The sequence below is a fragment of the Fringilla coelebs genome, assembly GCF_963513975.1.
Source record: "Fringilla coelebs genome assembly, chromosome: 5".
Taxonomy (NCBI): domain Eukaryota; kingdom Metazoa; phylum Chordata; class Aves; order Passeriformes; family Fringillidae; genus Fringilla; species Fringilla coelebs.
The window spans coordinates 25,927,015-25,954,901 of record NC_140033.1 but is presented as its reverse complement, the minus strand read 5'-3'; the positions used below and the strand labels follow the sequence as shown (position 1 = coordinate 25,954,901).

The 27,887-nt window shown below is 38.2% G+C and overlaps 1 protein-coding gene across 1 annotated transcript; it reads right to left on the bottom strand.

The window, feature by feature from the left end:
- On the bottom strand, nt 1–26,243 carry PPP1R3A (protein phosphatase 1 regulatory subunit 3A; the record flags this gene model as incomplete). Its single annotated transcript, XM_084206655.1, has 4 exons — nt 1–2,484; nt 4,697–4,833; nt 4,940–4,998; nt 25,450–26,243. 4 exons carry the CDS (start codon nt 26,241–26,243, stop codon nt 1–3), a joined length of 3,474 nt encoding a protein of 1,157 aa, XP_084062781.1.
- Between the last annotated feature and the right edge of the window lie 1,644 nt (nt 26,244–27,887).

Sequence of the window (27,887 nt, the reverse complement as noted above, 5' to 3'; positions counted from 1 at the left end):
TTATTCCTTCTTAATGGATTCCTTGTTTCTTCTTCCTTCATGGTATAGCCAATACAAGGAGAATAGGTAGAGTGCAAGACAGACCATCAAATCATAGTGGTAGAGTGTTGCAGCAAATAGAAGAAACAGGAAGAAATAGAATATTTTGAAAGCAATATGTTTTAAACCTGTAGACTCACTAGGTAACTTAAGTGCTTCACTCTTTTGGTTAGAAATATCTGCAGAATCAGAAACGTGTTGATATTCTTTCTGTGAGTCATCAAGCCAGTTTAGTGTTTTCCCCCCTGTTATTAAATGGTCAGCTGGAGAGTCTGTTCCTGCATTTTCTTTGGTAGACTTACTAATTAAAACTTCTGGCCTCCATGACCTCTCTTGTTGGAGCTCTGCTTGATGGAAAAATTGACCTGTATTCCTTCCTCTTCCTTCTCCAGAAATTGCTGAGTCTGAAGCAAAAGGTACTTCCCCTTTTTCAACTTCAGGAGAGAAGCTTTTGTTAAGACATGTTATTTCATTTGTTCGATTTAAATTGTACCCTGACTCAGCAGCAACCTTGTCAATGACTTTGGATTCAGAGTGTCTATATGGGTGCTTCCAGCCTTCCTCCACAGTGGGCCCTTCTGAAGATGGCACTGAAGAGCTTTTATAATGGTAACTAGGCACAGTATTTGTACCAGAAGGTGGCATTTTTGTTTCAGCTTTAGAACATAAACAGGAAAGTGGATCACCATGGCTTTCTTCCCTGTAGAGCTCTTCTGCTTTCTCACGGTATGGATGCTTCTGAGTGCTCAGGGGACTTTTAGGTACTTCTGAACATAAACCCTCCTGCAAATCTTTCCTTCCCATAGCAGAAGCCTTTACTGCTTCTCCTGCAGGTAGAATATTGTCTGCTTGTGCTTTGGCACATTTTTCCCTGCTCTTGCAGACAGACTTCGTTTCTCCTTGCACTGTTTCATGTACGCATGCATTATAAATACCTAAAACTGATTCCTTTTCAAATTCAGTGTCATATAATACACCCACTGTGTTGAGTTGACAAAGAGCATAATGTGAACCATCATTTCTCCCTTCATGTGTATCAAACGCTGTTTCCTTTTCCTCTGTGGGGCTGTCACTTAGTGCAGTCTCTTGAGGTAGCTTAGCAATTACTGCTTTTTCACTGCCAGGCATCTTTTCTAGAGCACTTTCTGATGTTCTTTTAATTATATAAGCTGTACCTGCCTCTGCTTTCTCTGTAATACCCTGCTCAGAGACCGAAGACTTTTCACAACTCTCTGCCTCCTGGCAGGTAAACAGCTCCTTTGTGGAAGTCATGGTCTGAGGTTCCATGCTCCCTCTCACTCTCCACCAAACCTCACTCCCCATTTCTTGCCACCTCTGCTCTGCAAAGTTTGCTTCGCTTTCACTTCCGATTGGTCTCCCTTTATTTGTGTTGTCTGTCTCTCTGTCTTTTAACCTCCTGAATCCTCTGTGTTCCTGGATGTCCTCAGGGTGCCTTTCATCCCCCCTGGTGGCCCTGGGCTCCTGTTTGCTCTCAGGTGGCAGAGGTGCTGGGTTCAGGGCTTTGACATTGTGTTTCCTGTGTGCCTTGAAAGCCTTGGAAGCTTCCTCCTCACCGATTGATGTCAAGTCCGCTACTTCAATGACTTTCTTCTGCTTCCCTACATCAGTGCTCCTTTCTGACATTTCACCAGCTCCTTTTTTTGGCGTGGAATCTGTTGAGACACCAGCATGTGCAAAAGTGCTGGCATATAAATCTCCTCTTAAGTGTACCTGAGCTTTGCTTTCAATCATCTTTATTTTTCCTTCATTTTTGTCAGCATCTGATGACAATGAATCCAAAGTTTGGTGAGACATTTGTGGTGCCTGGTGCTCCAGAGCTGGATTAGCATTGCCATCCAGCGTCCTTGCTTTGTATGCATTTAATTGCATGGATTCATCATGCTCTGGTGAAATGGCTTCTGGTCTCGTTTCACAGGCCCCTTTTGAGGTACCAGCAGCATCCTCACTGATGAATAACCTCTCCATCATCTTACTTCCTGAGGAGCTATCTATTTCACCTTTTGAAATATCTGTGTGCCTCTCTCCTTGTTGGCTTGAGCCAGTAGCCAAAACACTGATAGCCCCACTCTGCTGTGTCAGAGGAAAATGTTTTCCTGATAAAAGGCTTTCACTGGTACCAGTATGTTCCAAAGACCGCTCATAGCTGTTTACTGAGCCAGCAGTGACTTCCTTCCCCGGTAGCTGATTATTATAATCTCTTGCAGAATACTTAGCTTTATCTTTTAATTCTTCTCCTATTGCATGTGAAGTGTTTTCAGATGAGGAACCGATAGGCACGGGGTGCAAGTCACTGCTTCTTTCTATACAGGTTAGCTTTTTCACCAATCTTTCAGTTTCACTTGGAAAATTAATTGGTTCTGTTGTATATAAATTCCTTTCATCTCTGGAAGAGGTACCTCTAGCTCCTGTGAAGTGCTGATTTAACTGAAACAATAGAATAGAAAAGAATGATGAAAAAGTGCTTTGCAAAAATATGCCAAATGAAGGAGGCAGGATTTCATTATGGAAAGTTTTGTTTTCAGTAACAAAGCTTTTATGGAAACATGTTCCAAACCATTTGCAAAATTTGCATTGCATGTATTTTTTAACATAGGTAATGAGCTTTATAGTGGTGCTGAAAGGAGCAGGAAATAAAATAGTGTTCAGAACCCTCTCTCTTTATTCATGAGTTCAGTAAGCTGCTAGTGGATTTTATACAAATTAAATCTGAATAGAATATTTCCTTAAAGGAAGGCTAATTTGTTCACTATGCATTTGATTCTAGATTTGGAGAGAGGAAGCCATGGCGTGAGGGGGGAGGATTGGTGCTTAAACAAGGGCATTGATACAGCACATCGGTGTCCGGTAATGTACAGTATTGTCCAGTAAAACAAAGACACATTTCACACTGACAAATACTGTAAGGATTATCTGTGCTTCATTTCTCTCAGGGACCATTTTACAGGCTTCAAACCAGACTGTTTTTAGACAATCTGGTAAGACATGAGTTGGAAATGAGATTAGCAAAGTAAAAGGCCAGAAACTAATCATTCTCCCTCCCAGCTCCCAAATATCATATTGTATTATTCAGCTATGCCTGCTTGTCACTGCACTCTCTTCTCACTTTAGCAGTCACACTGATAGCACTAGCTGATCAATTAGAGGCTAGCTTCTTGGGCACCCCTTTATACATTTGCACTTGCTGTAGATACCCCCATTACAGTTTCTCTTATTAATATGTTTTCTGCAAAGCCTCTGCAAACTATTAATAGTAAAACGTCACTCAAAGAAAAGTGAGGGAGCTAATGTCTCTGCAAATTCTGTTTTAATGACCCTCTGCCAACCAGTGCTCAAGTGTATTTGAGTTCTTCGGTGATGCCAACTGTCAGGATTTAACAGTGAGATGCCTGTGTTTTTTTCCCCTCCTCATAACTGACATTTGCATGATCTCAATAATTATATGCAAATCTTACGATTTCCCCTTCTTCTCACATAAGGCTCATGTTACTTGTCAACTGCACAGCTGTCTTGTGAGCCAATGCCTGTGTGTTTCAAAGATTTGGTTTTATTTCCATGTATTATAAGCCTTCATTGTTTAATTCATTAAAGAGCGCACAGCGCAAATTAACATCTAAATTATAGCTCCCCCTTCATTTATTGTACGGACAAGTCTGGCAATTGATAAACAAATGGTTATATTTGATCCTCTTTTTTGTAAAAGGGTGCACTGAGAACAACAAGGGATTTTAGAGGTCTTCCTTTGCACATTTCGCCATAAAGAAAAAAGAACCAAAACGTTAACTTTCAGGCAGTGAAAGGTCCCACAATAGGCAACAATTTTCAACTTTTTAAAGTAAAAGACATTAAAAAATTATATTCAAATGAGAGGAATATTTTCTCTCTATCAACAAGAAAAAAAAGAATGCTTCCCATCTTCCTCTCTTATCTGATTCAGCATTCACATTTTCACAGGTGATAGCTATTATAATCTATGATTATGAATCTGTGCACCCAAATGATATGAGCTGAGAACAGACACTGGGAATAATAGATTGCTGTATGTGTCCCATTTATTGCCATTTTTTCTTTCATACTGAAAAATGCAAGGCAAACCACACACACATATGCGTGCACACAAATCCAAATAGATTGAATGTTCACCGAGTGTGAAATTCATTGTAAAAAATATAATGTAAAATACTGATACAGAAGAATCTGCTAATATAAATATATATACATACTATGCTCATATAGTTATAATTTCAAAAATCTCATAAGTAAACGGTATTATAAATATAAAAGAATTTGCAAATAGAATGCACATATTTAAAAATATTCCCATCCTAGAGACTAGGAGGGGAGATTTTTTTAAATGCTACCCTTCTAATTCCTTAGAACTGTCTTTTAGAGCCTCAGGTAAAGAAGTAAAAGGGATATGTCATTAATTTAAGACCAGAAAAAGTTGATGCACTATACCAAAATCAAAGCACCTTCTATTGTTGAATCAGTTAGAGATTAAGTGTAAGTACAGACCAAGGCTTTACATTTGTAAATTAGTACATCAGTCAGCTCTGTTAAAAGGGGGCATTTCACCAGCTTTGAAGCGTAAATGGATTCAAATCATTTAATACTGTAGATATAATTGTATAACACTTACCAGCAACTCTAATTCTTTTTCATCATCTTTGTGATCACCCTGGTTGTATTCTGCAATTTTGTCTTTTATATTTTCTTTCGCTGGTTTCGTGTCTTTGTCTTCTGCTTGTGAATAAACAATTTCTGGGACGTTTGTGTCTGAAGAGTTAAAAAAACAGTTCAATAATTTCCATGATGTCGGTTGTTACACTATTTTTAATTAACATGTGCAGTAAGGAAGAACTAATTAAACCGGGTGTTGTACCTGAAGTCCTTGAGTTATTCCATGTGCCACCATCAGACGTTGCCAATATTTCTTCTTTTCTGTGAAACAAAAAGAAACTTCTTGTGTTATTCTGCAAAAATTATTGTTTTAATTCCCCTTAGACTCAAATATAAAGACTACTGGTTAATTACACAACATTTTAATGCTGTTTGAAATTCTGAAAATAACAGCTACATAAAATGTAGTGCTTTCTGAGTGACCTGATATTAAGGCTTGGTCATAAGAAAGAATTGGCTGAGAAAATGAGAATGTGTTGACCTTCAGATAACATTGCAAATCTGATGGGTTTTCCCAGGCCTTTTCTGAGAAAGCAGCACAAAGGTGATTAGATGGGTCAGTGACAGGAGAGCATAATTTTGGGGTCAGGCAAGGGTCTGGAAGGATATATGTGTTCAAGAGGCCAGGGCTCTCTCTTGCTTGTGTTTTTCAAACATTTATATATTTACAGAGATGGCTGAAAAAGACATCTTTGTTACCTGAAATAAATCAAAATATTCTCCCTGCATGTGTATTAATCCTGTTGCTAAACTATGCCTGGCCAGCAGGAACGAATTCTGCTTCCCTCAGCCAGTGCAATTTTTTCTGTTGCTTTGCTGGCTGCAGAAAAAAGGCCAGGTTCCACACAAAAAACACCTACAGAGAGATGCTGAGTGCCTGCAGTCCTCATCAATATCAATTGATATCAATCGAACCGCTAGCAGCTCGAATTGTGTGCTTATAGGGATCTATTTTTTCATGGAAAAGGAAAAAAAAATGTTAAGAGAATGTCACTTATGTAAAATGTAAATTATTTTATCACTCCTAATGACTCCTCTATGTGGAGATTTTTTTTCTGTAGGTCTTAATTTATGTGATTTTTCCACCAGCCGTCCACCTCTGTTACTGAAAATTACTTTCTAATTTTCAAATATTAATCTTTTCCCCTTCTATTTTCTCCTAGTGTCTTTCATTTGAATTGATATAACATTAACTCTGCCACCTAAATGCTTAATTCAGAAGGAGGATGCTAAATTTATACCCTATTAAAAGAATGTAGACATCTATTGTCACCAACTTTTTAAAAACCAATCTTTATAGGGTTTGCCAGCCTAAGCAGACAGAAGCCCTTGCCAGTCCTGCATCTGATCTCTGACACTGGCCACTATCAGATGCTTCAGAGGAAGATGTAGAATTGTTGTAGGAAAATACTTGGAGTAATTGGCACTGCCCTCCTAAATTTCCTCTCTGCCATTTTTTTTTGTTAGAAGCTGTCCTTGAAGCACAAGATTTACTGCTCTCTCAGGGAATCTTTTTCACCATTTATTGCAATAATGCTAAATATTCTTGCAATTTCTATGAATGTCATGTCCCTCTTGAATTCTGGTATGTGCATAACCTCCATGTGGTCTTCACTCTTCCACTCACACTGAGTTGTATGTTCCCCTGCCTGCAGTTGCTATAATCTGCATTTCATTCTGCAAAATGTGGCAGATACACCTTTTTTAATTGATCTGTGGAGGTTTTAAGGTAAACCATTTGTGCTTATTATTTCTACATAGGGGTTTGGGGAGTGTGGCTGATTTTTGTTTGTTGGTTGGGCTTTTTTATGGTTCAAAGGCTTGGCTTAGTGTTACATCTAGTTCCTAATTTTCTTTTGCCCTTTTGCATCTTTTTCACTCATCTGCTTCCATAAATCTGGACACTGTGTAGGTTGGGGGTTTAACAACAATACAGGTGCATCAAAACTTTTAGGTGTCTGCAAAAGCCCCAAATTAGGAGCCAAGACATGTATAACACGTGAACTGAATTGTCACCCCAAAACAATGATCCCAAAACAACATGGCCCCAGCAGGAAACCTTCCACTGCTTTCCGGTGAGGGAAAAAAAACCCATTCTAAACTGTCTGCATTTCTTTCAATGGAGCTGACTACCTACAGCCTTCAGCCATATGGATGCCACAACTCTTGGAAAGCAGGGCTGGCACCATTTGCTGATAGAAGGGACTCTTTTCTATTTCTTAAAGGAACAAGAGTTTGACAATTTTTTCATTCAAGAAGCATTCCCAGAAGAAGGGCAATTGTTAATGCCTATATCTAGCTTAATATTCTACCGCTAGCTACAGTTCACAGCAACTTCTGTGACATCCCAGTAGCAGTGCCACTTTCAGCTTCTATCATACCCTCATGTGACAAAAACCCCCACTGCACATCATTCATGCAAAAATACCCAGATTACCAGAATACAGAACATTTTGGGGAAAACTGGAGGGCAGATTGTCCTACTCCTAGTGGAGTTGGATGTACAAGCAGGATCCTTATTCTTTAGCTTAGTTTTCATACCTTGGAGAAAGGAGAAACTGAATTCTGCCCAGTTTCCTGCGTTACATAGGCAGTGAATATTTTTTGTTTTGATTAAAAAATTTTCAGGGTAAAAAATACAGGTGCAGTGTTTGAACAAGGATGTTAAAGATGAGTACCTATTTTATAAACCTTTAAATGTACAGGTATAAATATGCTTTGAAATGGATAATTATGGGTATGTGCCACGAGAGTGCTCCCTTATCTAGCCTTATTATTCTAAGCACCTGTGTTCAGGCCATCCTGTATATCATCTCTATTATCAGAGGTGAGAGATTATCACTTCCAAAAGGAGGTTCATTCCCTCTAACATGGGAATCATGAGTAAGACGGAGTGACATTTCCTACGAAGGTGTTTCTTTAATTCTGAAAGGGACTGACCATAAAGGGAACCTACATCTTGGGCCATTATCTAAAGCTGCATGACTCTCACCTCGTAACTCTAAATTCAAACTGGAATGTAGTTATGGAGTTTTAGTGGCTGGGACCCTAACACTCAATGTATGTGTGATCTGAGCCCCTCAGTTTTACTTTTGCTGTGATTAGAGTAGAATTTTTCCTTAACTTTTGTTCTAGTAGCATCTGGAGCCCTGATGAACAAGTTTCTTCTCACAACAGCAACACAGCTAAAGTATGGCAATGATAACATAGCCTCACAGCTACACTGCAGGGCTTGTAGCATAATTTCTTTCCTATTGCACTCAATTTTATAAAGATTTCTGGTTTATAGCCCATTATTTGTGCACACCTGCCCTGCAAATAGCCGAGTACAGGGAATGTCAATGTAACAGTCATCTTACTTAATTTAATTTTAGATCAGAAATATCTGTCCTCATATAATTATTCTCAGGGGAAATTTAAAATTGGCTTAAATTGAGGATATTGATACTACAGTGTTTGAGGATCACAAGGAGCATAAAACAAAAGTAATTTAAATCACTACTTCAATTTCAGAAATGATACTTTGAGGCTATGGATGCATGTAACTACAGGACAATCTCAAACCTATTTGTATATCCTAAGGAATCAAATACTTCCCAAAAGCCAATAAAAATTAGCCCCTTCATCAAACAGGGGCAATTAAAAGGTGTTTGTCTAGTTTGTAAGTTTTTTCTCCATATTTCTCTGTAAAGGTCCTAGCACAATATCAGAATTCCACGAGCAGACTTTTAAATTAGAATAATAATTAAGTTTTTGTTTCAGGAATTAATTATTGCTCTTTGCTGTGAAGTACGTTCTAAATTTGCCTACAAGATGAGAGACACAACATTTGTATTCCATTAAAAAGTGTCTACTTTTATTTTTAAGTGATCCAGGCATTCTTAAAACAGTGCAAGCTAGAAAAAAGATCCATTATGTCAGATTACGCAATTCCATTCCATCATAAGCAGCCTTCAGCCTGCAGAAGCTCTGTTGCTTTTTCTCAGTCAGCTGAATGGGGCACATTTTCATAAAGTTCAACAGGAACTTCTGAATTTTTACCAGCTTAAAATGCCCAAAACCTATGCTTATATGATTCATTCTTGGTGAAATTATCATTCACTTGTATTGAGTCAAAAAAATAAGTCAGAACTGAAAACAGGTTATCGTTGTAATTTTGTATTAGAAAGAACAAATATGAAGTTCAGGGGCTAGTTAGTAGGACTGAGGACTGAAAATGTGACTGACATTATGTGAAGGAGTTCAGAAGTCATAAAGTTATGTAGAATTGGCATCTCAGAGAGAAAATGCTAAACTTGAACCCTAAAGATGTGAAGAGTAGACAGAAAATATCTAAGTGGCAAGAAAAAAAGTTAGCCAATAAACAATATTTCTTTGACTTCATAAAGGGTTGGAATAAACTCAGACATGTAAAGGCTTTTGACCTAGCCCTTTCAAGTAAAATAACACTGTTTTAGAAGTGAGGTTTCATCAAAATTTCAGATAATTTATATATGACCCCACAAACAAAAGACTTCTCATCAATTCTTCTACCACAGTTCTAGTGGTGGGGCAGATTCTTAAAGGATGAGAAATCTTGCAGGGCATAAATGATAGGAGCAGCAATTTAGAAAATTAAATTATTTCATGCAGTTTGGGAGCAGAACTTGTTGTTTAAATATGCTCCAATTAAGAGAAACAGATAATCTCCAACCCAAATATGAGAGACTCAACAGAGGAAAATACATATTCATTTAAAACCTTTGCTATTCAGATCTATTCAAGTGGTCCTATAATGTAACAATATCAGAAGAGTTGAAAAATAGAAGCTATATTTAGGAAAAAGAAGAGAAATAGTGTCAAGGCAACTACAGGCCCAGGTGTCTTTGAAAAGTTTTCACAATAGACTTAAAACAAAAATGAGAACAGAAATATAGATAAATGGAAAATGGCATAAAAATGCCAGACTCACCTGATAATATCTGTCTTTGATAAGATTACTATATTTCCCTTGTCTAAAAATCATTTATCTGGACTTCATTAAAGCATTTGTTGTGCAGCCACATGGGAAATTTATTAATTAAACAGGAGAAGAGGGAGATGAGCATAAGAGCTGGGCGGTAGGAGAGGGGCTTGGTGCCAAGCAGGGTCCCAGGAGCTGGGCTTGGAGCTAGCAGGCATCGCTGGGGAATCAGAGAGGACAAGTCATGTAATCAGACTTACTCAGTCATGTTATTACAGACCAAAGCACAAGAAGTCACAGTTAAATTAAATCCGTGGTAGAGAGGAAGTTGGGAGACATCACCAACACAGAGGAGGATTGAAAGAAATCGGTGGCCTGGAGGATCAGAATAATAGATAAGGGATGAAGTTCAAAATTATAAAGTGTCAGGTTATACATTTAGGGACTAGAAAGAGTTTATGCCACAAAACTCGGCTTTAGAACTTGGAAGAAACAGGTGAACAAGAAAAATCGGAGGGTTTTTTGTCAGAAACCATTTCCAGGCCACTGGTGCAAGGTGAGATAGACGCTGTGATATAAAGGCAAACCAAGTTCAGCGGCAATGTCTCAGGGAAGGTAGCCCTGGTTACGAAAGACTTCCAAGAAATGTTCATGTTGTAGCACCAGGCAACAATAAGAACTCCTCTAGAAAATTTGACTAAAATGTCCAAGAAAGATTGATTCAAACTAAAACATGTTCAGAAGAGGACTAGAGGAAGACTGGTAGGATGAAAAAATCTATTTTAATGAAGGAGACAGATTGAGTAGTTCTATTTTCAGCATTACAAGATAAAGTCTGAGAGGAGAAATAAATGCCCTCTATTAATACAGCAAAGGGGTAAATACTCAAAAGACAAAAAAACCCCAGCAAGACTGTTAATGCATTAATATAAAGAGTTCACAGAAACATTTGTTGTGAAAACTTAAGAGAAGATCTGTAAGCATTAGAAAAGTATATCCTGTATCAGACACAAGAAACTGAGAAGGAACTGTTTCAAGTGTGGAAACAGGAATACATGTTTGTGAATGAGATTATGCAACACATTTCCCAAGGGAATAAGACTTCATGATCCCACAGTCACAGTCCAGCCCTATTTCAAATGCTTTTGTGCAGCTATATGCCCTGAGAGTTATGCTTCCAAGACTTTTAACTATGGAGCAGGAGGTGTTTTGGTCTGGCCTGAAATAGGTTTGGGACTATGGCCAGGAGTAACAAACTATTTCATAATGAGTGGGGTTTATCATAGCTTGTCATGATTTTAATTCACACACCAATATTTGGCTAAAGTTGCGTCTGTATGTTTGGTACTCACGGTACCAGTCACTTTCTTCTGTGCTATATACACTTATGCTAGATCTTACTATATAAATCATATGATATTTATTTTTAAAAATGTGAAAGAAAAAGCTAAAATTGTTGGATTATGGAGTATGGAGAGATGAAAATGTGTCTGAAAAACTCTGAAATTAATGCAACCTGATCAATTTTATACTATCTCATATTTAAAAGAAAACGTGGGATAATATTATTTTGTCTGAAATTCAGAGAGATATGAGGTTGTTAAAGTATTCAAAAAATGTATTTCTCTAATATTTAGTTAAAATATGTAAAAGGGAAAAAAGTTTTTAACACTATTTTATTTAAAAATAGTCTTAGGTTTTATGGATTCTTTCATGCTTCTGATTTTACTGTAGAATCAAAATCAAACCAAATCAAAATTCTACCCTGAAGGTAGAATTGAATGTATTGAAGTTAAGATGAAGCTAAAACATCCTCATGAAAAGACCTGACAAGACTGAAGTTGTTAACCAAACCATAGCTACATTTTAATTTCAGGACAGATTCCTAAGCCTGAAAGTAGCCTCATACAGCAGCAACCTTCAATACAACTAGTTCTTTTGGATCTAGTGGCAAAAATAGCCAGCCCTGCTGAAGAATGATGCCGCTGGGATGTAAACAACATGTGAGATCCCTGAAATGAAGTAGTTACATGTGTCAGCAGTGCTTTACTGAGAAGCAGAAGAGCAAAAAGTAAATTAGGGCAGTTAAGTACTCATGCTTGAGCTGTCAGTGGAGCCAAACAGGCAATCCTGCACAGAACTGTAACACTACGGAGCTGGGAAAGGGAATATGGGGAGGGAAGGGCAGGCAGCTTAGTTTGGTTATTTTTGTATCATTAGCAGCAGTAATTTCAGAAAGAAGTAGAGAAGGAAATACCTGCATTTAAACAAGCAACAAAACAATTATTTTAAAATGTTTATGTACACATCAAAAGCAGAAAGCCTGAAAAATGTCTTGAAGACCTGGGTGAGAAACTAGAGAAAGGGTTTTCCACATGTAAGTATAGAATTCAGTAGTATTATATGCAATATCATTCAAAATCCACAAACATGCAACAAGAATAAATTTCTCAGGAAAAAGGAATTTTGGAAAGGATTAAGAAAGATTTTTTTTTATGTGTAAAGTTCTAATAAGAGCTTTAAAGTTCAATTCAATTGATTGTAAGGCTCAGAAGAATAAGAATTCAAGGTATTTTTTTACTAACATAACCCCCATAACAGCTGGCCTGCTTTAAAATATTGCTCTATTTGTATTGGTCCTAAAATACCAGTTGGAGATGGAAGAAAATATTTCCAAAACCAATTCACACTGAGAGAAAAATGCAAGAAGGGAAAAAACCCTCGGTACTATTTTAAAAAAGAAAAAAAAAAGAAAAAAAGAAAAAAGGAAAAAAAAAAAGCTTCATTCTGGTTTGGGAGCCACCAAAGATCCTGATGTGGGCCTTCAAAGCATAGACTTTGACTTCTTTTGTGATGGTGTCTCCATAGTTAATTTTATTGTATCTCACTGACTGGATATCTGAACTAAACATTTAATGAGTAAAGACAAACTCATTCCTTGCTTCAATACTGCTCAGCTCAAAACCCACTACAGCGACAATTCTCCCTACCGATCTCAACTGATATTTGAACTTATAGTTTGAGAATACTCCACAACCACTCCACAATTTATTATCCCATGCAGGCCCTGGTGCTGCTGGGGAATTCACAGCTGAGCTCAGGAACAGCTCAGGAGCTGCAGCCCGGGCTTGAAGCCACCCTTGTGCCTGCTGGGGCTTGCGGGGCTGTGCCGCACCGGGGTCCCTGGTGTGGGCTGGAGAGGACAAGGAGGCTCAGAGTTACCTGTCTGTCTCATTGTCTGGCTTAAGAGGGCAAATATATTATTTCTCCTCTGGAAAGTCTCTGACATGGAAGACTGCCTGCCTGCCTGCTGGAGGTGTGTCCAATGGCCTCAGCACCGATCAGAGCTTGAGCTCCTATTTCAGGACTCTTGAAAACTGAGAGGCCACAAAATGTCTGCAGCAGAGAGGCGTGCAGCGAGACACGTTTATGTGCCACCACCTGTGTGCCATGGAGAGAAGCCATAAAGCTTCATCTCCCCAGGAGCAGCCTGTGCCATGCACAGAGGCTCCAGTAGTGCCCGGCAGTGCTGGGCTGGCTGGAGCCAGCCAGCTGGTGGGCAGCAGCACCTGGCCGTCCCCAGAGCTCCACCTGTAAGTGTATCTGCCCAGGCTTTGAGCTCCCTGCGTCCGTAGAAAAGAAAGAGCCTGGATAAAGCTAAGGAGAAAAATCATTGTTATCGCCAGACCTGGTGCTTCTTATCTGTTTACCTGCATATTTCATCTAAATGAAGGCAGAATATTATTTTTACGAATGGTACGCTCTCATTTGGAATTGACACTAATGAATGCAAGGCCCTTTCCCCCTCTTGTTTGTACCATCAAATTAATTAGCTCTATTGTGACACCGGTATTTTTCTTAAGTAGTTCAAGGCTTGAACGTTTTTCTTTCTTTTTCTAAAGGGCATCTTCAGTGCCCTTTATCTACCATAAGAATCATGCATCACTTGTATTTTTCACAACTAATGCTGTTTATTATAAAAACTGATTGTGATGTGAAGATTGTTATACCGTGTGGCAAATTGCCCAAACAATTACTGTAAATGCATGAGCCATAAACTGTACTGCCAAGGACACTGGTAGGTTAGCTCCTATAAAAGAAACAATTAGAGTCTGAGGTGAAAATAATAGAGATGAGATGACAGTTATTGAAAAGGCAGAACATCCAGTTTAATGTTGTAAATATAGGTTTGTAGATTACACTGATGGTTTTAAAGTGTTCATGACTTATTGAATGGAATAGAATATTCCATACTTTAGAATGGGACCATAATTATTATTTCCTTTTAATTGTGATGTCTGATGCATTTGTGAGCAGTTGTTGAGAACATCTACACATTATACGGATTCTATTTCTAAATTATCATCCTGCTTCAAGGGTTGGAGGTTCTTTTTTTATTTTACTTTCTTCGCATTTTGTTGTTCAGGGTCTGTTCTGAACAAAGTATTTTCTCTTGAGGAACGTGGAGTGCTTAGAGGGTTACAGCAATAATTATTTCAGTTTCAGCCTACACACTTCACTGCTTTAAATCATCATTAGAAGTTTCATCCCTCAGCAACTCCTGCTGAGACAGTCTTAAACTCCAAGAAACAATTAGATAAGAATAGCTAATCTTTATAGCAACTTGTATATAAAGGTATTGATAAGAATTTGCCAGAAATTGAGGGAATATATTTTTTCTTAGAAATAATCTAAATTCAGAAAAAGGGGTTATTGCTATGATTGCTGAAGAATTTCAGTAATTCAAACCAGACTTGGAGTGTATGAAGATTAGGGTGCATAAAAAAAAAAAAGATGTGCACCCTACAAGAGGATGTGTTGCAATAACCTGTGGTATACACAAAGAAAATGCAAGAAAATTGACATTACTGCGTGAGAATATTAAGCAGTCCTCTGGGTTTTTTTTAAGAGACAAGAAATAGGGATAAAAAAAAATGAAATAAAATTCTAATATTTGACCCTAGAGAGAGCACTAAACAACTGGACACAGAATTATGGCTGTCCAAGAAGGCAGAGGTACTGGGCACATAAAATCAGAACAGGGAAGGGTCTTCCCAGGGTTTAGAGGAGAGGATAAAATGAGCAGCAGAGCAAAGGGCAATTGGTGTGAGCAGCCTGTGTGAGCTCTAAACTACCAAACCCATTAGTCAGGGGAAGCTGGAAAAAGCTCTAAAGTGGCTCTGAAAGCAAGTTGCAAGGAAACTAAGTACTCATCTAAAACACTTTTCAGAGAAATGCTCTAGGTCGTTTTCAGGCTTTTACATACTGTTAAAAAAGGATGATCTTAATATGAGGTAGGGGTGTCAGAGCTGTGTTGGAATTTGATGGAGCTGCGCTGAAGTTCAGGGAGGTGTTGGGGAGCAGAGCTGGGGAGGTGGCAGAGCTGTGGGCCTGGGCAGTGGCTGCATCCTCAGGCTGAAATAACTGCCTGTTTCCAAAACTCAAGGCAGAGTCTTGGGGACTAGACCTTAAGTACAGCAGAAGCCAGCAGCCTCACTAATTAGAGACAGCTCAAGCCTGCACAGAGTCAGTACCATTCCTCAATTCTGAGCTCCTTATGGGTACTCCTAAATTCTGACTTCTCAGGTGGCTTTACCTGAAATATGGCCAATTCCCACCTAAAAGCATTTTGGCTTCAAATGATCCCTCCTTGTGCAGATGTCATGTTATACATGCCTGAACCATAATACTGTTAGTATGTCATGCGTGGCAGTATCATGGCCTTCTGTTTATGCAACTATTTTATTTCAGGAGGCATTTAAAAAATAGAAGCACAACAGAAAAATAATTTAATGTAAACAATGCAGGTAATCATAAATTAAAATTATGTTAGATTCAAAACTGATTGAGCCCACAAAGGAAAAGATTCAGGAGCAAAAACTGCAGACAAAAATCAACATCTATAAATGAAGAGCTGCGTGAACACTAAGCAGAAATAACTGAATAATATTTTAAAACATTGCCATTGCAACTGATCCTATTAAAATGAAGCTGTATGTAAAATAGGAGCCCTGATTGTGAATCTAGGCAAGATTGATTTTCTTATATGACCTTCAACTACCAGCAGTGCTAGAGAAGGCTCAACCTAGTTCCTAGTAAATAGGTGTCACCCAACAAATGGGACTGACACTAATTAGCTGCCTTGTTGATAGTGGGGAAGCAGAGGACAGAGGCAGGAGATGGCGTGGTGCACTCATTGTTAGAGCAGCAGGTGAGGGCATTTGCTGCCTGGCATGGATGGCAGAGGAGGCTGGCACTGTGGCTGCTGTTTGGAAACTACCCTGGGAATGGAAGACTTCACTTCCAGGAGAGTCAGGCAAGCAAACTTCACAAGCATTTTGAATGAAAACAGAACCACAAAGAACCTCTACTGAAATGTTTGAATTTTGAGGAAGACAGTATTAACCTGGGGTATTTCTCCACCTTGAGGAAATACCCCTTAGTTTTTTGTCTCCTCACCTAAGACAATAGTCTGTTACCAGAAGAGGAGAAAAGGTGAGCCTGAAAAAGGACAATAAAGGACTGTCAGTAACTTCTACACAAAGAGAAATTCGAAAAGTTTAGAAAGTGAAGTTGAAAAAGATGCTCTGAATAAGCAATATATGGTATTATGATTAATAGTATCAAGGGGGACAATTGATCAAGAGAGTAGCTGTAAGGGAATTTAAGCATTTTTTCTGCAAAGATAATTCCCAGTAGGATTTAGACAATGTTTGTAATAAATCTATTTTTATTAAGATTATTGGATTGGTGTTATCCAGGGGATTATATTTTCCAATTACTAATATTTTCATTTTTCAGTCTTAGTTTATGATTGAAGCAGGGACATGGGTGGCACAGAACAAAATGCATTGGCCTGACTTGGGATGAGAATAATCATTGCCTCAAAGCAAACAAAGTCCCAAGAAATTAGTCTTTATTTTCCAGCTCATTAAAAAAGACCTTGAGTTTTAATAGCAAAACATTCATACAATTTTTTTTTAAATATAGATGTATATCTGTCCATTTGAAGACTTTAGTGCCATCCAGTCTGAACCAGGAGCCCAACACCAGTTTGGTGCCAGGCTCAAACCTTTAATATTAGCACTGTCTATCCCCAAATCTCATGACTATAGGTATGAAGACTGCAGAAGAGCCCATTGCATAAGAAGTCAGTCATACCTCAAACTGAGCTATACCAAGTACAAACAGAAACACTGTCACTTTTTTCAGATCCTTCCATAGCTCTGTCATGACTGTGGTACCTCATTGTGATATCCATGTAGCCATGTTGAAGCAGTACCTGTTCAGAAGTATTGCACACCTGTTTTACATGAGGATTGGTCAGAAAATTCATTGAGTCCTTTGACAGAATGGGCTAAGTATTTCATAAGCAGAGAACCTCTTTCCAAGAGATTCTCCAGGGCAGTGTTAGAAAGTCTACTGAGAGATCTGTTGTGAATTAGTAATGCAGGACTTTTCTATTTGGATATCTATCTCCAGGCCAAGCTGTTGAAAAAGAGGAAAAGGTGAGTGAGCAGTCAAGTTTTCTGAGGGCTAGGCTTGGCCTAATGTGAGAGGATATGCTTCATAGGTCACTATTTTGTCTGGAAGAGGTATGATCAAATATTAAAATGGTTTTGTAGAAAGGAGCTGGGGCCAGTGTTCTTCTCATGCTTCTTTTTCCCACTGCTTTAAAATATTGGGGGAAAGAAACTTCCAAGTTGTGTCTATTTTGGATAAATCTGAGAGGAGAAAAACATTAAGCTATGTTGCTTCTGGTCTTTTTCTGAATCTCACAGGGGAAAAATAAAGAAGGATTCTCTCTCTGGTGTGTCAGAAGAGAGTATTTTCCAAGAGGCTGCCTGCAGTGTGCTGAGGCACGTTTACAAGAAGGTGTGAAGAGCCTTAGGTAGGCTGTAGAGAGATAGATGGCAGTCAGGTGAGACTAAGACACAGACACCACTCCTAGGTGGGAAAACAGAAAGGATGACAACAAAAACAAAACCTTAGACAGTTGCTCTTAAGAGAGGGAACTATGATCTAAATCTCAGGAAGCAATTGTAAATTAAGTAAGTATCTCAATAGGATGAAAATCCCAGGTGTCATCAAGACAAGAGACTTTTATAACCTTTTTTTCATTTTTCACATGTTTACTACCACACAGCAAGAAGGCAACTGTGTAATAGGTATCAATATTTCTATCAAGAAGACATGGAAAAAACCTAGGAGACACTGGTTCAGATTTACTAGGGTAGCTGCAGAGACTGACAAACTCCCCAACCCTCTACCATAATATGAAGTGTTTCAGCCTAGCAAATCTTATATTCATCACCCAGCATCTATAAAGGTTGTTGCAGGGACAACAATTGTGCATCAAAACAAAATGTAAATGCCATTCCACTGGGTACACCTAAGTGCAAGGTAAGAAAAACCTGCCAGCTTTGCCTAGTTCCCACTCAATTGTGTAGCCCAGCGCCCTTTAGGACTACAGTTAGTAACCAGCAGTAATAAATCTTCAGGTTTAGTGTTAGAGAATCAGCTGGTTTCACTAATCAGGAGGAGAGTGGAAAGATGCTCAGAAAACTAAGCCCTTTATTATGCTTTGGCATGTCAACTAATACTTCTTGTGTGTGTCACTGAAGGTCTAGAGATCAAATAGCCACTTCTAACATTCTCCCACAGTGTTTAAAAGGTCTTACCCTCTCCTTTGCCCTGAGGCGGGGGCTTCATTTAACTTTCAAAGTATTTGTTTGGACCATTTTTCCCACCTTTTGTAGATGAGAAGATAATCCACATTTTATATTAAAAATACCATGGGCAATTGGTTCTCTGGACCTGCATTGCAGCTGAATCTTTTGCTTCAATGTCAGAGTTGAGGTGCTGGGACTGGGTCACAGCTTAAAGTTCATAATCAGAATAAACAGCTCAGATGACACTGGTAGTCATTGCAATGATTAAATATGACTCCAGTGCTCTCAGCTAATGTTGCACTAACTTTAAACATCTTTTCAAGACTAACATTTAGAAGAGTCAAGTTGAATGTAATGGAACAATTTTTTTTCCAACTGAACATTTATGAACTGTAGTACCTGAATGGCGGACAGGAGAGAGTATTGAAATAGTCATTTACAGCCTTCAATTTGCAAAATAGATATCTTCCTAAACAAAAGAATCATTGAACACACAGGAGTTCATTTAGCAATGTACTTCTATTTTTCCAAAGGTCCTTAACCACTAATCTGAAAGAGCATCTGGTCCTGTAAATATTAACATTCAAGGATAGTTTTACACATGAAGAATTTTACAAAGTTCAGTGAGACTCCTGATGTTCTTTAAATTATTTATTTCATCTATTGCAGGATCAAGCCAGATGCTGAATTTAAAAGTTCTAAGAGTCAGCCATGTAGTGCTACAGTATTGGTATATTTAAATAAGCTGATGAAATTGCAGTAACTGAAAAAAATCTTAGAAGTGTAAAGCCAAGCAATGCATGGATAATACAAGTACTTATCATGGCTGAGAAATGACACCCAGATAACAGAGCACTGGTTTTATATGATTTCATGCAAACAACTGAAAAAGCTTTGTAACAACCAGTATTTCCCACACAATGGAACACAAATTTCTGTTCTGTAGCATTGGTGAGAGCAGTTTCTAAAGCAGATCATGGAAATGAACAAGAAACCACTGAAACTAATAAATTCCAGTGTAAATACTATGCTAGGATTGTCATTACAACAACATGTTATTTTCATGTGGTGTTCCCTTGAGTTTTAGAAGCTTGTTTAAATATTTCTAATGCAATAAATGGATGGCAGATGGGTGGCACAGTTTGCAACCACCAAAAGCAAAAATGTGACAGGTTTTCAGCTTTCAGGTACGCTCCAATTAGGGGACCACAAGTACAGGAAGAGTGTGTCTATTTGTCTGTGCATGCCATTCTAATCCACATCTTCCACCTCTTTCTTTAACACTTCTGTGATGGCATTCAAAGACTTAAGCCATTAACCTAAATATCTATCTTCAGGGTATTTAATAATTTTCATACTTCAAATAGTATACATGCCCAGATTTTGAAATAATATGATTAAACAGACAGAAAAGAAACATTGATTGTAGTTTCTGGCCAAGTAGGATTGTTCTCTATAGAATATTTTTCAAGTGGTTTATTTTAGCTTATTTTAAATTACTTTGGAGAGTAAGGCTGCAGCAATTTCCTCAAAAGATAACCCTTGAGTTGTTGTTAAGAAGCATTCCTAATGCTGAGTGAAATTCAGTTCCACAGCTTGCTTTTATCCCACTTGGATGAATAATGTATTTTAGAGCACCTTAAATAATCATCCTGTGTCCCTGATAATCATGTTTTTCAAGTATGTGGGAAAGTCTTATTTTGGTGCCAGTCCTACCTAATTCTACAACTGAGAAAGGCTGGCAATGACCAGGAGGCAAGAGAAGGTCTGGGAATACTAAGTCACATTAAACACAGAGAGAGGAGTGTTCCTCATAGCTGGCTCCCTGTGAATGGATAGCTTCTCTAGCAGCTGCTCTCTGGTAAAAACAGTGACTGCAGTCACTTCCTATTAATAGCAATAAACTTTAGTCAAATCCCATATCTGTATGCTGATCAAGATGTAACTCATGACTTAAAATGCCAGAAACAACCTTGAGATTGAACAGAGGTACACAAAGAAGATGTGTGTTTTAACACCTTTCCGGCTCTTCTTTTCCCTTCCTGATTATGGTGACACACAATCAAAAGAACAAGGATTAAAAGGGAATGTAATTTAAATGCCATATTTTAAATGGACCAGATGGGAATCATACAGTTGTTCTTCATACCAAAGTGAGTGAGAGATTATTTCCAAACAACTTTGTCAGAAGCCTTTGATATTTTTTTTAATCACATCATGAGCTTGTGGGAAAGGCCAAGAGGAGCAAAACTGCATTTTTCAGCCCAACCCAGGCACTGGTCTGCCATCTGCCTGGGAAGACAGAGCACAGTGAGCACAGTGAGTCCTGCCAAGCTGTGTCTTCAGCAACTTTTACTTCCTCTGCCTCCCATCAGAAAGGAGATGATCAACAGCTGAAGAAGGAAAGGTACTCATGCACAGAAGAAAATGTGTCACTGATAATTTCTTAGAGACCATTCAGCATATATGCTGTCAAAGTTGGCATTGGCAGCCCACAGGCATGGGTTTTAATCTCTTCTTTCTCATTGTGCTCCTAGAGCATGCTCTTGTAAGAGCCATTGCCCTATTCTGTGTTGTGTTTTAAAGTGACATCATGGAGGAATGGAAACTGATGAACAATTACTCCAAAAAGGTACAGTTCAGCAATTACAAAAAAAAGGCATAGGGTCAATATCAGCTGGATCACAGTGATACACTCGTGGATCAGTTCAGCGATCTTTTGTGGGCTCAGAGAGCTAAGGGGGCAGAACTCTAACAGTTGTGACAAAAATACTAGCCTTCCCCTTCCTTGTCAGAGGACACAAAACCCTCCTGTAAAACAATTCTCATGCTTATCAGCCACTTTCCTGGTGCTGTCACTTTTGCTCTTGACAGATGGCAAACCAAGGCCAAGCACAGAAATGGGATGTAGCATCCCCAGTGACAGGGGACATGGCTTCCATAATTCTATCTCTGCGCCTTTCAGCATCATCTGCAGGAGTCTGCCTCACGCAGCAGCCAACCAGCTCCTGTCTGATCAGACCAATGCAGGAGCCTGGTGTCCACAATAAAATCATGTGGTCCAAATCTGAGGACTGGGAAGAATTCATGTTCAGAATCATTATTCCTATCCCAAAAGCATGAGAGTCAAAAAAAAAGAAAAAAAGAGTGGAACTGATGCAATTAATTTACATTTTTCTGACTTGTATATATAATTAAATAAAAATTTCTAATGTGTATATATTTATATAAATAGGATGTAAATTAGGCCTGTTTACTAGTAGAAGCTTTTCCTCTTCCAGTGAGTCTCACAATTTTCGGAGTCAGTTTTTCTCCTACAGTATATCTATGACTATGTACAAGTTAAGCAAACACTTTCACATAGATTCAAGCATAAATTAATTAATTTAAACATTATTTTTCCAAAATGTATTTTGTCCCTGTGCATGCTTTGAAGGCTTTTGAAAATCACAAAAAATTGTTAAAGTTTATGAGGAAATAATTTTAGATTGTTAAAATACAGCTAGAACCAAATACTTTATGAAACTTTAAGAAAAGACTATTGGTTCATACCTAGACATGGAAGCAAAAGCAAATGAAACATGAAATGAAGAGGCAGACTTTTAAGTGATGTGGTTCTGAATATCCAAATATAGACAGTATTCATTATTTGATGCAGTTTTGCTTTTTACTATAAATTTTTTTCAGGTACAACTTTTGAGGGTTAAGTTCATTTTAAAAATTTATTTCTTAATAATGGTGTCAGAACTCAGCCTATTAGCCTCATTCACTCATCTTAGTCCTGGATCATGTTCTTAAGCATAACTTGAAATAGTCATATTATTGTGTTTCCCAGTAACTTCCTCTGAAAGTGAATATTATTCCTTTCACTTAACTAACACAACTAATCCTTGCTAATGACATTTAATGAGCCACACAAGTATGCCCTAAAGTGGATCAGACTCTCTGCTTAAAAACCATGATCCTGTCCTGTCTTATTTTATAACTGCAGAGGTAAATTGCACATTTTAAGAGAAAGTATAAATATCTCAGAGCCAAGAGTTAAAAAAAAAATTAAAGGTTATTACAAGTTTCTAAATTTGAAACTGAGTCCTAAATGAGTGTCCTTTAAAATTATCCTTCTTTCAGATTGCTATAAAGAAATCTTTAATTTAAGATATCCAACTCATGAGTAGGGTAGCAATACTCCTTACCTGTCACTTTATTGTGAGAATCATAGATAAAATTGCTTTTACTTCAATCTATTTGCAATGCTGCAACTCCAAGGACAAGCTGGTGATATCTGAGGACTCCCCCACTTTGCTAAATGTTCTATAACCAGCCAGCATAGCACATATAAATGCTGCAGAATTTATCATCCAAACTAAAAGTAAGAGGAGAGCTGGTGGAGGAGAGCTGGTAAATGGGCAGCACTTCTCAATGCAAGATGAAGGAGTAACAGCACATCAGCAGCCTCACTTTGCCAATTTTGGGGGGTTTGTTTTTCTTGTGCTTTTTTGGGGATATCAAAGCAAAGGAGTTTTAATGAGGGTCTGAAGGAGAATAATGAGGTACTTTTGCAGATGTCTGCAGGGTGTTCCTCCTCACTCAAAGGGCAACATGTACAAAGACACTTTGAAAAACAAGTGAGCAATGGAAGTTGGCATCTTAGTTCTTTTGAAACAACAGACCCTGATGCTGACCTCATTTACACTGGCAAAAGCTGTGACTCTTGTGAATTCAAAGAAGTCCCTGTAGCATAAAATTAGTCCTGGATTACCTACTGCCAGAACTGTCTTTCAGAAGCCTTGGTGACCACTGAAACAATATTCCAAAGATACTTGCAGCTCATTTTTGAATTTACTGTAAGGTCTCTGTACATTTTTCTGCCACTAAAGAGAGTCTTGAAAGTGCATGGTTATTAATTGTTCGACAGAAATGTGTAGTAGATCCTAACGTAGACAAGAATCTGACCACTTTTGTTTAAATATTTTAAACATACATGTGTATATGTGTCTATATGAACAAATATATTCACATAAATGTATACATACATACACACATACATACACATACATGTATGTATAAACACATGCACACAGATGCATTCCTCTTCAGTCTAACATAGAGGGAGACAACTTTTAAAGTCTGATTAGAGACAAAGTAATTTTATATTGAGAAGACGACGCGTTATCTCTTTTTCCATTTTTTAAAACAGCTCTGTGTCTGTTTAAAAAACCCATAAATCATTTAGTATATTCATATAAAAGAATATCCCCCAGAAGAAAGGCTTCTACAACTTTTGCTAGCACTATGCATGTCATGAGAAACTTTAGGGAATTAAACCTGTAGGAGTCCTTTGATCTTAGATGTCAATGGTAACCAAATGTTCAAGTTATTCCTGAAACCATCTGGAAGCCCAGGGCTCACTAAATCGAGACTCAGCTCTCCATGTCCATCATCTGTTCCTTGTGGGCTACCTCATCTCAGGCTGGAGTCATACTGCCTGCACATGCCTATGGTGTTTGATATCACAGCCCTTCTCTGCAGGGCATCTCGGGCTATCCTACCTATCCAGAACGGGTCATGTGACACTCCTAAAACACAGAAATTGTGTATAAAACCAGACACAAATGTCAGGATTTGATCACGGGACATGTAAAAGCATCGTTCCCTCTGCTCTGACATACTGGGATGTTCCTTTCTGGAACTACCATCATGAGGGCTCCAGAGTTGGCTCAAAGGACACTTGTCATGAGAGCTTTGTGGATCGGCTATAAACCAGACTTTGGGCAAGGCTTGGGGTGGCTCCTACCCTGTGGTGTTGACACAAGCCCTAAGCCATATTGTGCACCTCTCCTCACAGGGCTAATATGTGATTAGGGCTGGCAGAAGCTCCCAGCACAGCAGGTCTGGTTTTGGGAACGAAGGTTCGGCACAGAGGAAGCCCTGGCTTTCTCCCTCTTCCTTAAGCTCTCACCACTACTACAGCTCTGTTCCCCCTTCCCTACCACTTCAGTCCAGTGGAAGAGCACCAGCAATATCAAACAGTACTGTCTTGTTTGGAAAGAGTATAAGAACTAAAACCCCAAAATGAATTCAAAACCACAACATTAACTTAGTTCTGGCATCTAAGTATTGAAAAGGACATTGCATGTAAAATACAGATTTAATTCTGCAGAAGTCCAACTGATTTATAGTAAATTTGGGGGGAAAATAAATGTGAATTAGATTTTTGCATGCAACATTGTTTTGCTAACAGAAAGAACATAGTTAAAAACATTAGGAAAACAGAAGTGACTATTCTTAAGTGTCTCTCTTTATATGCAATTAAAGTATAAGTTAACAACTGCCACTTTTTAATTAACATATTACTTGTCTATATTTAATCAGAAAAGTATAGTATATAGAAGATAAATTCTACACATTTTTTCTTTAGTATATTACCGATTCTATCTTATAAAACATACTTCATTTCACCATTTGTGAAACAGAAGCATGAACCAGTGGCAGGGAAAAGGAATGATACCCCTAATATACAACTTGCAGAATAGCCCAACCACATGCAGAAAAGTTTGTATCAGCTATTTTAATTGCTGGATTCTTCCCTAAGTTATCCACTTCTGCCTCATGACCCACCAGTACCATTTCTGACTTAATAATTGCATGTAGAGAAAGATCCATGAAATACATTGTGTGAAAACCCTTATTTTGTTTTGCTTTTAAAATTTTGTTGACTTACAAAGGAAATGGATGCAAATTTTTAACTGTACAGCTACCTTAGTCTGGATTAAAGATCCCATTGACGTAGCTCAGTTTCTATACTACAGAGATCAGAATTGGTACACAGTGCATCGAGGGTTTATAGACCCTCACACCCCTTTTCAAATGAGTGCCATGCATAAAATTATTATCTAAATTAATTTGCCTGCAGAAAATCACTGGTTGATATATACAAACACTTTACTGAAACAAGTCTTGGTCTAATTTTTCATTTACCAAAAAAAAAGTAAAAAAGAAGAAAATAGCATGGGCAGTCTTGACTCAAGTAAGCACACATAGAAAGTCAGAATTAGCCAGCTATATCCTAAATTACCAAAAATTAAGGTGTAGCCTCACCTGCTTTGTGTTGTCTTTAAGCAGCCTTTAAGACTCTTATCTGTAACCTCTTTCTGGGATTTATTATCCACCTTGGGCACAGTTTCTTTCTTGTGACAAATCAGTGTGTAATTTTTGTCATCATTATTTGCCCAGAAGGTACCAACTGATGTCTCGTAGCGGATACAGAATTCCACCTTAACTCCATCTTTCTGGAAAGGAGGCACCACAGAAATCTTAAAGCAAAACTGATCTGTCTCACTGCCACAAGAATTAGGCATGAACTCTGCGAGGATGTCATAGTAAGTGAGCCAGTTATTCAGTGTCATTCGAACATACACCTGTTTTTCAAAGGATACGTTGAGGACTCGTATAATGCCGTTCATACAGGTGACCCCAGGCAGGAGAACGACTGACTCCAACGCTACTTTCTGCTCTCGCACTTTTTGTAAAAGTTCTTCTTGAGAAGCAGGTAATGTAAACTGCTGAGAGAAAAAATATTCATCCTGAGGGAAAACTTCATCTTCTATAGAATTTTCTTGTCCTGTATTAGGAAATTCCCAGATATCGAACTCTTTAACAGACACAAGATCAAACCCAAATGCATCAGCAAATGAAACTTTTCTTGAGATGTTGGTGGGAGTATCTGCCTCCTCTTCCTCTGAAGCTGAAGAATTCCGTCTTCGGGGACATGGGGAGAAACGAAGTTTAATGTCAATATTAACATCTTCATCGTCTGAAGTGCAGTCATTTCCAGTGGGGACTCGTAGTAAGTTCGCCCTGTTAACCTGACGAGGTCCTTCAAAAGACTCCATTGGGCTCTCTGATATAAACTGAAAGAGAACTGTACGACTAGTAGCAGCTGCTATTTGAGATACTATGACTTAAAACAAGGATTAATGTTACAGTTGACATTGCAAAAGGGAGTCAGGTCTATTAATAGATGCTATGGTGTGCCAGCTATGTTGGCCTTTCTCCATCTGACAGTATTAGATGTTACAATTTTGGTGATACATTTGAAATATTGTATTCCCTATGTTTATGCGGGTCTATGTGCTAAGAAGAAGAAAAGCCTTTAAAAACTGTCTTCTTTGCATATTTAAATTGCACAGAACTATTTTAAGATGATCAATTTACGTTGCACAAGAAAATCATCATATTGCACTTATGAGGAGCTATTCTTTTCTGATTAGGATGTATACTTCATAATGTAAAAAGTTTCTATAGTGATGAAATAACCCTATATATATTTTCAAGGCCATTTTTTCAATATTTTCAGATATAAAATGCAATATCACATCCTGCCCCAGCTTCATACTATGCTGACCCAGTGAGCCAGATACTAGGACTATGTCAGCTTCTTCTAGCTAAGATGTGGCCATCACCACTTCAATGAACCAGGAATGCAATAAAACATTGAGGTGAGTGCACTGGAAATGAACTTGTAATGTTCCATTGTAAATATGGCTGAGCTCACCATTAATTAGATTATGAAATTATCTTGTGCTACACTGCATTTAGCATCATCCAGGCAAACAGAGAGAAAAGCAACTGAAAGAATTAACTTTAGCAGCCAGCTCTGAAACATAAACCTGTTTCACACAGCTACAAACAGGAGCAAGGAAGAACTAAACTTACCGTGTCTTCAACCTTTGTGCAGGACATCTCCCCATGACAGGAAATGAAACAGTGGCTTCTTAACCAACTTATTCAGATAGCATTTGACTTTCACTTTCATGGCACTCCAAGCATAGAAAGATTCAGCCTTTATAGAACAAAGATCTTGATCTCAAAATGTCACCTTTTTCACCTTTTTCCATCACATAATTTAATGTTTCCTATTTCCCTTGCCTATATCAAAGTGTAAGCTGACACTGTAATCTAATAGTACAGTACAAGTTAAGATATATAGCAAGACTATCTTGAAATTAACCATGCTAGAGACTGACAGCATTAGTAGGATCACCACAGATTTCAGTACAGTTTAGAAACCTAATTCTTCATTTAGGACACTTTGAATCTTTCCTCCTGTTGTTATAGTTTCACTGGTAATTTTAAAGCTCATCTGGGTATGTCTATTTCCAGACAATAAGGTAAACAGCACCTTACCACAAATCATCTTTTCTGATGAAGCATCCCCTCCACACCATGAGAACATCTCCAGGTCTTACCAACGTTCCTTCAAAACCCTTCAACAGCCATCCCGCCTGCTATTGCAAAAACATTCCTAATTCCCTAATCATACTTTGAGACAAAGGAATATCAGAAGAGATTTTAAAAATAGCTTTTCACCATAAACTACACAACTCCTACACTCCACTAATGTTACTGACTTTGAGCTAGTGCTTTACAATGCTGTATTTTTTAACAAAAAGAAAACTTGGGGAAACTAGTTTTGCCTCTAGACTGCATGAAAATAGGTTGAAAACTGGTTAAAGAGAGTTTTGATTTATTGATTT